This window comes from Artemia franciscana, chromosome 16 (genome assembly GCF_032884065.1).
Source record: "Artemia franciscana chromosome 16, ASM3288406v1, whole genome shotgun sequence".
Classification (NCBI taxonomy): Eukaryota; Metazoa; Arthropoda; class Branchiopoda; order Anostraca; family Artemiidae; genus Artemia; species Artemia franciscana.
Window position 1 is genome coordinate 21242007 of NC_088878.1, and position 12846 is coordinate 21254852.

General features: G+C 38.4%; 1 protein-coding gene across 4 annotated transcripts in view; it reads right to left on the bottom strand.

The window, feature by feature from the left end:
- Positions 1–11870: 11870 nt before the first annotated feature.
- Positions 11871–12846, bottom strand: part of LOC136037207 (thialysine N-epsilon-acetyltransferase-like) — a 33638-nt gene continuing 32662 nt past the window's right edge. For all 4 annotated transcript variants that reach the window (XM_065719793.1, XM_065719792.1, XM_065719795.1 and 1 more), the window contains one exon: positions 11871–12146. In XM_065719793.1, the coding sequence (XP_065575865.1) occupies positions 11973–12146 (174 nt within the window). In that variant the 3' untranslated portion in view covers positions 11871–11972. The remainder of the gene's footprint in view (positions 12147–12846) is intronic.

Here is a 12846-nt window from a genome sequence, read left to right on the forward strand (position 1 = left end):
TTTTACCTTGCTCAGGCGAGAATCATAAATTTTTACAACTGTACTTCATCAGTGATAGAAATTCTGAATTGAATGCACGTTGCGAAATTTCTCCGACGTTGAAAGGACAATCGTTTCCCAATTGCAACATCTTTTCCACGAAAATAATAATTTAGTGCGTCTGTTCAAAACAGCCATCGATTTGATGCCTACTGATATGCATAAAATTGTTATTTCCGCTGACAAAACGCCTCCTGGCCAACATGTGCGTAGATACAATGCTCCAACTATCGACGAAGTGGCAATCGTTATGGTCTGTGATCAGTTTTTACCTCGAGATATTATTCTTCATAAACAAAACGCTCAGTTGGTAAGAATTGCTGAGACTCATCGATGCTACGATGCCCTACAATATCCTATCATTTTTTGGGATGGAGCCGACGGCTATCACTTTAATATTAAATTGATAAATCCAGCCACTAACAAAGAAATGAATAAAAAATGCAGCGCAATGCATTATTATTCCTATAGAATAATGATTCGGCAGGATGAAGACAATTATATTTTAAAATGCCGTCAATTGTTTCACCAATACATCGTTGATATGTATGCAAAAATTGAATCAGAACGTTTGCTATTTATCCGTGTGAATCAGACCAAGCTCCGCTCTGAATAATACATTCCTTTGCGAGATGCAGTTGTAAATGACGGTAATATCACAAACGTTGGAAGATTAACGATTTTACCTTCGTCATATGCTGGCAATCCCCGTCATATGCATGAATATGCTCAAGATGCTATTGCGTATGTTCGTCTCTATGGTCGTCCAGATTTATTTATTACATTTACATGTAATCAATCTTGGGACGATATACAGCAGCTTTTACTTCAAGGACAATTGGCGGTTCATAGACATGACATTACGGCCCGTGTCTTCCGGCAAAAGTTGAAATCACTGATAAACTATATAGTAAAACTTGAAGTGTTTGGGTCAGTGCGATGCTGGATGTACTCAGTGGAATGGCATAAACGAGGATTGCCACACGCACATATACTAATATTGCTACATTATAAAATTACTTCTAATGAAATTGATGATGTGATTTCCGCTGAAATACCTGATGAAAATATCGATAAGGGCTTATACGGTATTGTGGTTAAAAATATGATACATGGACCTTGCGGTGCACTGAACGAAAAACCACCATGCATGGCCAAAGGAAGGTGCACAAAGCAATATCCTCGACTTTTAGTACCCAACACAATTACTGGCAATGATGGTTACCCACAATTCCCAATTCGATTAGCATTTGCAATCACCATCAACAAAGCTCAAGGTCATGTCCCAATTGTCCATGGGACAATTGTCCCATGGACAATTGTACGTTGCATGTTCGAGGGTCGTCAAACCTGACAATCTATTTATATACAGCGACAATTGGACAGCGAAGAATGTTGTATATTCGCAAGTTTTACGCAGTTAATTTGTATTGTATCTATCTATCTATCTATCTATATAAAAATGAGTTGTATGTATGCATGTTTGTTTGTTTGTAAAAAGAGCGTTTGCATATGACGTCATTATAAGTATATAAGGCTTTGTATTTGCACAGACAATGGGAAAGCCAAGAATGTTGTATATTCGCAAGTTTTACGTAGTTAAAAACATGTATATATATATATATATATATATATATCTATATTCATAGGCGGTACACAGGGACACAACTACAATGGCGCGTAACTAATATGGCGCGTAACTAACAGACATAGTGTAACAGACATAACACACATACAACTTATTTTTATATATATAGAATTGTTGAGCTTTAGCAAGCTTGGCACGTGAAGATTTTTCCAACTGTCAATGTTAGAATGAACATTAACGAATTGAAAAACATTGAAAAAGAGAGAATGTTACCGAAAAGAAAAACCAGGCTTGCGGTTCAAAGAGAAAGGGCCAGATTAGGAATGTGCAATTTATGTCAACGAATGCGTGTCGAGGAACTACCAGAGCAACGCAAAACCAGACTTGCTTCTGAAAGAGAAAGTAAAAAAAGAAGGCGTGTCGAGGAATCACAAGAGCAACGTGAAAACAGGATAACATTCTATCTAAAAGATAGAATGTTATCGAAAAGAAAAACCAGGCTTGCGGTTCAAAGAGAAAGGGCCATATTAGGAATTTGCAATTGATGTCAACGAAGGCGTGTCGAGGAACTACCAGAGCAACGCGAAACCGGACTTGCTGCTGAAAGAGAAAGTAAAAAAAGAAGGCGTGTCGAAGAATCACAAGAGCAACGTGAAAACAGGCTTGCGGCTTCAAGAGATAATGCCAGATTAGGAATGTGCAATTTACGTCAACGAAGGCGTTTCGAGGAACTACCAGAGCAACGCGAAACCAGACTTGCTGCTAAAAGAGAAAGTGAAAAAAGAAGGCGTGTCGAGGAATCACAAGAGCAACGTGAAAACAGGCTTGCGGCTTCAAGAGACAATGCCAAAAGAAAGCGTGCCTACGAATCACAAGAGCAACGTGAAAATTATCGCATGACATTCAGGTTCAGCCCAGTCGAAGATTATAGTAGATGTATTCAAATCAGGACTATGTCTAAAATTTGTCCCTACTGCAAGGCCTTTAAATTTAACGGTGAAACTGTGGGAATGTGTTGCGCCTCAGGAAAAGTTAAACTTCCTCAACTGGCTGCACCCCCAGAGCCACTGAAGACTTTGCTTACCGGAACTACGTCAAAATCTAAGCGTTTTTTTATCAAACATCAGAAAATATAACTCATGTTTCCAAATGACGTCGTTTGGTGCCCAAATCGAAAATCAAGATCAATTTATGCCTACTTTCAAAGTAAAAGGGCAAATTTATCATAGAGCAGGGTCCCTTCTACCATTCTCAGGTGAGAATCATAAATTTTTACAACTGTACTTCATCAGTGATAGCAATTCTGAATTGAATGCACGTTGCGAAATGTTTCCTGACGTTGAAAGGACTATCGTTTCCGAATTGCAACTTCTTTTCCACGAAAATAATGATTTAGTGCATCTGTTCAAAACAGCTATCGATTTGGTGCCTACTGATAAGCATAAAATTGTTATTTCCGCTGACAAAACGCCTGCTGGCGAACATGTGCGTAGATACAATGCTCCAACTATCGAAGAAGTGGCAATCGCTATGATGGGTGATCAGTTTTTACCTCAAGATATTATTCTTCATAAGCGAAACGCTCAGTTGGTAAGAATTGCTGAAACTCATCGATGCTACGATGCCTTACAATATCCTATCATTTTTTGGGATGGAGCCGACGGCTATCACTTTAATAATAAATTAATAGATCCATCCACTAATAAACAAACGGATAAGAAATGCAGCACAATGAATTATTATTCCTATAGACTAGTGATTCGTCACAATGAAGATAATTATATTTTAAAATGCCGTCAATTGTTTCACCAATACATCGTTTATATGTATGCAAAGATTGAATCAGAACGTTTGCTATTTATCCGTCTGAATCAGACCAAATCCGCTCTGAACAATACATTCATTTACAAGATACAGTTGTAAATGACAGTAATACCACTAACGTTGGAAGATTAACGATTTTACCTTCGGCATATGCTGGCAGTCCCCGTCATATTCATGAATATGCCCAAGATGCTATTGCGTATGTTCGTCTCTATGGTCGTCCAGATTTATTTATTACATTTACATGTAATCAATCTTGGGACGAGATACAGCAGCTTTTACTTCAAGGACAATCGGTGGTTCATAGATATGACATTACGGCCCGTGTCTTCCGGCAAAAGTTGAAATCACTGATAAACTACATAGTAAAACTTAAAGTGTTTGGGTCAGTGGGATGCTGGATGTACTCAGTGGAATGGCAAAACCGAGGTTTGCCACACGCACATATACTAATCTGGCTAAATGATAAAATTACTTCTAATGAAATGGATGATGTGATTTCTGCTGAAATACCTGATGAAAATGTCGATAAGGGCTTATACGGTATTGTGGTAAAAAATATGACACATAGACCTTGCGGTGCACTGAACGAAAAATCCCCATGCATGGCCAAAGGAAGGTGCACAAAGCAATATCTTCGACTTTTAGTACCCTACACAATTACTGGCAATGATGGTTACCCACAATATAGAAGAAGATCTACTGAAGATGGTGGTGAGATAGCAATAATAAAGAAACGTAACGGTACCACCATCGAAGTAGATAACCAGTGGGTTGTTCCATATTCCCCTTTATTATCAAAAACATTTAATGCACACATAAACTTTGAATATTGTAACTCCGTGAAGGCAATCAAATACATATTTAAATACGTCAACAAAGGCAGTGACATGGCAGTTTTTGTCTTGCAGTCCGAAATCAGTGATATCGCTGAAATCGTACAATATCAGGCTGGAAGATACATAAGCAGTAATGAAGCTGTTTGGCGAATTCTGTCATTTCCCATACATGAACGAAGTCCAGCTGTTGTTCACTTAGCGGTACATTTACAGAATGGTCAACGTGTTTATTTTTCAGAATCCAACGTGCAACAAAGAGCCCTGAATCCACCATATACAACGTTAACTGCTTTCTTTTCGTTATGCCAAAATGATTCTTTTGCAAAAGAAACTGCTGTATACTGAAGTGCCTTCGTATTACACGTGGAATACTAAAAATAAATCATTTGAACGTCGAAAACAGGGTAAGTCAGTCGAAGGCCATCCTACCATCTTCAAAGATACCACGATAGGAAGACATCCTTTGAGTATTTGAGAACTGTAAACGGTACTATGCATGACACTTACCATAGGGCATGCCAAGCTCTGAATTTATTGGAGAATGACCAACACTGGGATAACTGCATCAATGACGCCTGCGAAACGTCAACTCCAAGTCAAATTCGTGCATTGTTTGGAATCATATTAACAACAAAATTCACAATCATTATGGTTATTACAAGTATCACATATTAACAACCTAATAACAAGCTCCTACAGAGTTATGGGAGAAATTTAAATCGAAAATGTCCGAAGATATACTCCATCGAAAACAGTTAGAGACGTCAGATATGACTTTTGATTTTACATCAGAAATTTATAACTACACTTTAGTTATTATTGAAGATTTGTGCTTATGTATGGCAAACAAACCTCTTCAAGATTTGGGAATGCCTTCACCTAATCGTACCGCTGCTGTTTCGACATGTGTAGAATTGGATCGTGAACAAAGTTACAACACGAGTGATCTGTTGTCGTATGTACAAAATAATATTTCTAAGTTAACGTCTGAGCAAAAAGACATTTATGATACGATAATGCATTGTGTCGATAACAACGTTGGAGAAATCTTCTTTTTGGATGAACCAGGTGGTACTGGTAAAACGTTTGTGATAAAACTGATTCTGGCATCAATTCGATCAAAAGATGATATAGCGTTGGCAATTGCGTCGTCCGGAATAGCTGCAACGTTGCTGCCTGGTGGAAGAACTGCTCATTCCGCTTTGAAATTGCCTCTGACTTTGCATTCTACAGAAACTCCCACGTGCAATATTTCTAAATCATCTGGGATGGGTAAAGTATTGCAGCAATGCAAATTTATTATTTGGGACGAGTACACAATGGCACACAAAAAATTGCTCGAGGCTCTGGAGTAATCATTGCGAGATTGGAGAGGAAATTCGAAACCCTTTGGCAGCACATTAACATTGTTTGCGGGAGATTTCAGGCAAACATTACCTATAATACCTAGATCAACCCTTGCAGACGAAATGAATGCTTGCCTGAAAAATTCTAAATTATGGGCACACGTAAAGACATTAAAATTAACTACAAATATGCATGTCCGGTTGCAAAACGATGACTCTGGTCAAACATTTTCAGATCAATTGCTGGCAATTGGAAACGGAAAGCTCCCAGTAGACTCAATTTCAGGACGCATACAACTACCCGCTGAATTCTGTAATTTAGTGACGTCCAAAAATGAATTGGTTGAAAAAGTATTTCCGAATATTCTAACCGATTATAAAAATCATAAATGGCTAAGTGAACGAGCAATTCTGGCAGCCAAAAATATAGATGTCCACGAAATCAACAATATTGTTTTGACCAAGATTCGAGACCAGGTAGTCCTTTTCATGTCAGTCGACACAGTTCTGGAACCAAATGAAGCGGTTAATTATCCATCTGAATTTTTAAATTCCCTGGATCTCCCAGGGTTTCCACCACACGTGCTAGAACTAAAAATAGGCGTACCAATAATATTGTTACGAAATATCAACCCACCAAAGCTTTGCAATGGCACGCGACTTGCCGTAAAAAAAACAATGGAAAACGTAATAGAGGCAACAATCTTGACAGGTCCTTTTGAGGGTGAGGCTGTTCTTATTCCTCGCATTCCCATGATTACAACGGATCTGCTTTTTCAATTTAAAAGATTGCAATTCCCAATTCAATTAGCATTTGCAATCACCATCAACAAAGCTCAAGGTCAGTCATTAGAAAAATGCGGTATAGATCTTAGTACAGATTGTTTTTCCCATGGACAATTGTACGTTGCATGTTCGAGGGTCGGTAAACCTGACAATCTATTTATATGCACCGACAATGGGACAGCGAAGAATTTTGTATATTCGCAAGTTTTACGTAGTTAATTTGTATTTATCTATATATATATAAATAAGTTGTATGTGTGTTATGTCTGTCGAGTGACGTCATGTTTGTGTGTCGGCTGACTTCATGTTTGTCGACTGACGTCATTATAAGGATTGAGCAGTATGCGTCATGAAGTTGTTTGTCGACTGACGTCATGTTTGTCAACTGATGAAATTACAGACCGGGACACTGGGACACAGGGAATATAAATGACGACCGGGAACCTCAAAGAGAAATTACAGACTGGGACACCGGGACACAAATCAAGACCGGGACATAAATCACGACCGGGACACAGGGAATATAAATGACGACCGGGACACAGGGACACAACAACAGCGGGGACGCCGGGAAGATATATAAATGACGACCGGGACACAGGGATTGTTTGAAGAGAAATTACAGACCAGGAAACAAATGACGACCGGGACACAGGGAATATAAATGACGACCGGGACACTCAGACAAATTACAAACTGGGACACAAATGACGACCGGGACACATCATTAGAATAATGAGGTATAGATCTGAATACAGATTGTTTTTCCCAAGGACAATTATATGCTGCATGTTCAAGAGTCGGTAAACCTGACAATCTATTTATATGCACAGACAATGGGACAGCCAAGAATGTTGTATATTCGCAAGTTTTACGTAGTTAAAAATATATATATATCTATCTATATTCACAGGTGGGACACAGGGACGCAACTACAATGGCGCGTAACTAATATGGCGCGTGATGACTTACGCGCGCGGGGGGGTTGGGGCGCGAATCACCCCCACCAACTAGGTGTTGGGGTGGCATGAAGCGCCACCCCAACAGCTAGTATATATATATATACATATACCTAGTTGGTGGGGCGCTTCGCACCCCCCCAAGCCCCCGCGCGCGCGTAAGTCGTTACGCGCCATTGTAGTTGTGTCCCTGTGTCCCACCTGTGAATAGAGATAGATATAAATATATGTTTTTAACTACGTAAAACATGCGAATATACAACATTCTTCACTGTCCCATTGTCTGTGCATATAAATAGATTGTCAGGTTTACTGACTCTTGAACATGCAACATATAATTGTCCATGGGAAAAACAATCCGTATTCAGATCTATACCTCGTTATTCTAATGATGTGTCCCTGTCGTCATTTATATTCCCAGTGTCCCGGTCGTCATTTGTGTCCCAGTTTGTAATTTCTCTTTGAGTGTCCCGGTCGTCATTTATATTCCCTGTGTCCTGATCGTCATTTGTGTCCCGGTCTGTAATTTCTATTCGAACAATCCCTGTGTCCCGGTCGTCATTTATATATCCCGCCTGTGCCCCCGGCGTCCCCGTTGTAGTTGTGTCCCTGTCATCATTTATATTCCCTGTGTCCCGGTCGTGATTAGTGTCTGGGTGTCCCAGTCTGTAATTTCTCTTTGAGGTTCCCGGTCGTCATTTATATTCCCTCGTCATTCATATTGTCTCGGTCGTCATTTTGTCCCGGTCTGTAATTTCTCTTTGAGTGTTTTTTCTTTTTAGTTTTTTTTTAGTTTTTTACCTTTTTTCTTTTTTCAGTTTTCTTTTTCTTCTTTATTTTTCAACGTCACTATGAGGTACATATCGCCGAACCTTTGTTTTTTTAACTTAAATCTGGTAGGTATTGATGACATTATCCAAGTTAAAATCCCAAACCCAATCATCATCGCTGTCATTTTCAGTTTTGATATGTTTTGACTCTCGCTGTCCAGGTGGATTTTCATCTAACTGCGCGGTTTTGCGTTCTTTAGCCGCAAGCCTGTTTTCTTGCTGTTCTTGTGATTCCTCGGCACGCTTTCTTTTCTTACTTTCTCTATCAGCCGCAAGCCTGTTTTCATGCTGTTCTTGTGATTCTTCGGCACGCTTTCTTTTCTTACTTTCTCTATCAGCCGCAAGTTTTTTGGCATAGACTCTTTGAGCAGCTTCCTCGGCTGTTGCCATTGTAGGTTCTTCAGTCATTTTACAATTAAAATTTTTTCTTTCAACGATCTTCTTACAATTAAAAATTTGTCTTTAAACAATTTTCTTAAATACTTATAATGACATCATATACTAAGCATCGTCATAACAAACATGGTGCATTTTTCATTTCTATCCGATGCTATTTCTATTGGTTTCAGGCTTTGCTTTCGAAATCACCATAAATATATTTTTTGCAATAAACTGTATATGCCCAAAAGAATAGACACCATTCCTGAATAAGAGTCAAACGGCAGTTTGTTTTAAAACGCGCTTTTCAACTAGGTTACAATGGACAGCGGGCTGCTCTTTACTAGGTTTCAGCTATACTTACAGTCCTGATATAATCATTTAGCTCAAGATAGTGATCAAGCATACTGCCATCTCAATATTTTATTAAGTAAATAAAATCTTACATATATAAAAATGTGGTACATATATAAAAATTTGGTGTCTGTCCGAAAAAATCTATCTATATATATAAACATGTAGTCTCTGTCCGTCCGTCTGTCTGTCACTAAGTATGACGTCAATATATAAAAAAAACTAAATTAAAAACTGTCTTCTATAAAAAAACTGAAAAAAGAAAAAAAAACTAATCCTAGGTTTGATATGCGACTCTTCAGAAGAACTGGTTTTATCCAGCTATTTACAAACAAATTCGCAATATAGGTAGAGAATCAGTTCATTAGTCCATCTCCTCACTTCTCGAGTTCATATCACATTGCGCTTTTATGGCACTTGGTATTTACTAAGTGACATATGGCGATCGCAAATTCTGTCGATCTGTCAGTCTGTCCCGGTTTTGCTGGTTTGGACACTTCCAGATAAGCTAGGACGATGAAATTTGGCAGGCGTATCAGGGACTAGACCAGATTAAATTTGAAATAGTCAGTTCCCCAATTCGACCATCTGGGGGGGGGGCGGGGAACTGTTATTCAGAATAATTTAAAAAAATAAGATATTTTTAACTTACGAACGGGTGATCAGATCTTAATGAAATTGGATATTTAGAAGGATATCGTGTCTCAAAGATATTATTTTAAATCCCGACTGGATCCTGTGACATTGGGGGGAGTTGGAGGGGGAAACCAAAAATCTTGGAAAATATTTAGGAAGGATCGGAATGAAACTTGGTGGGAAAAATAAGCACACTTCCTAGATACGAGACTGACATAACCGGATCGGATCCACTCTTTTTGGGGGAGGGTTAATAATAAAAAGTTAGAAAAAAGAGGCATTTTTAACTTACGAAGGAGTAATAGGATCTTAATGAAATTTCATATTTAGAAGAAACTCGTAACTCAGGTCTCTTAATTTAAATCTCGACCAGATCCAGTGTCATTGGGGGGAGTTGGGGAGGGGGGAACCGGAAACGATGGAAAACACTTAGAGTGGAGAGATCTGGATGAAACTTGGTGGGAAGAATAAGCATAAATCCAAGATACGTGATTGACATAACCGGACAGGATCCGCTCTCTTTGTGGAGTGAGGGGGGGGGGTTATTGGGAAAATTAGAAAAAATGAGGTATTTGTAACTTACGAACGGGTGATTAGATCTTAATAAAATTTGATATTTAGAAGGATTTTGTGCTTCAGAGCTCTTATTTCAAATCCCTACAAGATCTGGTGACGTAGGGGGAGTTGGAGGGGGAAAACGGACATCTAGGAAAACGTGAAAATTGAGGTATCTTTATCTTACGAATGGGTGATCGGATCTTAATGAAACCTGATAAATAGAAAGATCTTATGTCTCAGATGCTCGATCTTCAATTTGAATAGGATCCGAGCACACAGGGGGTGGGAGAGAGGAAACAGAAACACTTAAGAGCGGATAGATCAAAATAAAACTTGATGGAAAGAATAAGCACAAGTTCTAGTTACGTGATTGACACAATTGGAACGGATCCACTCTCTTTGAGGTATTGGGAGGGGGGGGGGATTACCAGTGCTTTGGTGAGTTTGGTTCTTCTGGATGTGCCAGGACGATAAAAGTTGGTAGGCATGTCAGGGACTTACACAAATTGACTTGATAACAGTCGTTTCCCCGATTCTACCATCTGGGGGGGGGGGGTAGTGGGAGAGGAAATATTGAAAAATTGAGGTATTTTTAACTTACGAACGGGTGATCAGATCTTAATGAAATTTAATATTTGGAAGGACCTCGTGTCTCAGAGCTTTTATTGTAAATCCCAACCGTATCCGATGATGTTGGGGGAGTTGTAGGGGGAAACGGGAAATCTTGGAAAACGCTTAGTGGAGAGATCGGGATGAAACTTGGTGGGAAGAATGAGCACAAGTCCTAAATACGTGATTGACATAACCGGACAGAAGCCGCTCTCTTTGGGGGATTTTTTTTTGGGGGGGGGGTGTTAATTCAGAAAAATTAGCAAAATTGATGTATTTTTAATTTAAGAACAGGAGACCGGATTTAATGAAATTTAAAACTTAGAAGGAACTCATATGAGCTCTTATTCTCTTGGTTTTTTAAGATGTCTTAACCTTTAAATTTAGACATCACATTTCAGAAATTTATCGATACAGATGGTGATGAAAAAAGGAGCCATTTTAAAAATAGACTTACATGCAGCGATTTGTTTCGAAACATTCAAGCTGTAATTTTAGCCTTAGATTTGTAGCTACTGACGTCAAGAAGCATCAAATATCAACTTATAAGTTGATATTAAAACACGCACCATTTGTGGAAAGTATACTCGTACTTGCCGTGTTATGCTTTTCCTGTAACGTACTACATGTGTACCCACATATGGAAATCCGGTTCCGTACTTACAAGTATACCCACATATGTAATTCTGGTTCAGCCTCAATAGAAAAATTATCTCGCATCACGGAAAATTCTTCCATGGAAAGTTACTCTGAAATAAATAAACATTATTTCGTGGTAATGTGAACCCACTAAACTTGTGGGGGGCTACAGTGTACCAACCATGAGTATTATAAGCCGAATTATATAAGGCCATATGAAACGCCCAACGAGTTTCGTTAGACGTTATTAGGTTCATCTCCATCAGTCAGTATTTCAGGCATTTTGGAGCTATTAATTACAAATATGATGATAAAATTGCAACTACTAAGGTAGCTGAATATGCACCCTCTACAGAAAAAGATTTTTATATGAGCGAGGCGAAATTAAGCTGCCTAAGTCAAATTTCCCATCCCTCTCAGAATCAAATTCGATGCTCGAATAAAAGTTGACAGTACTAATGCTGAAAGAAAGGAAAACTTATGAATAACAAGTTAATAGATATCTTTATTTTTTCGTCCTTTTTTGTAAATGAACTGTTACAGCTTCATTGTACACATTATTACTGGCTGCTCTACAACATATAGGCTTATGCGCTTTCTTTTGCCAGATCAAGAAGAGCATTTCCGGAAAATCGATATTTATTCCATCCTTCACTTTCTGTCAGGTCAACCCCACCAAGACTTTCATAAAACTTCCTAGATGCGGTATTCCAATTCAGCACGCTAAGCTCCAATCGTTGACACGATTTTGACACAGCAATCTACAAATGAAATAAAAGATACACACAAGGAAGTGATAAATGATGAGGGTGCTTGGCGTACCTACCCACCTCTCCCTGAAAAGACTTGTGTCAGAAAAAGGTGTTACATATAAAAAAAAAATGAGTGACGGTCATTTTTAAAATGCAAAAATACCACAATTATCATGTTATAGAATATGGGTTCCATGTGTTTCTATGTTCCCAATTTCAGCCATCTTCAAGAGTACAGAATGTATTTCCAGTTGGCACCTTCATACGTCTGGTGGCTGACTTTTTTAAGCTTAAATTAAACCTAGATGGCGACTGAAAATTTTATTTATTATTCTTTCCAATAGTTTGGATATACAGGTATATTTATTATGATTCTTTATTTTCTATTATGTGCGTTATGTGATTTATTAAATCTTGTTCCATTTTTTTTATTTCTGAGTTGGTTGCATAAGAGTGATTTTTTATGTTTTACAGTTGTAAGAGGGTTGTGTCACCTTTCTTCATTTAATTTATGTGTTGTTGTTACTTTTTTTTTTGACGGGTCGGTTGAGTCCTTGTATCGTCCATAATTGAGTGAAAAGAGCCGGAAAACTTTGTTTTTCTGATTAACTTGAAACTTACAGCCACAAGTCTGGCCAAGAAGAGCCTAATGTGCGAAAATTCAGAACCCAGACCCTCCCCCCGAAAAACAGAAAAAAAAACAATTATT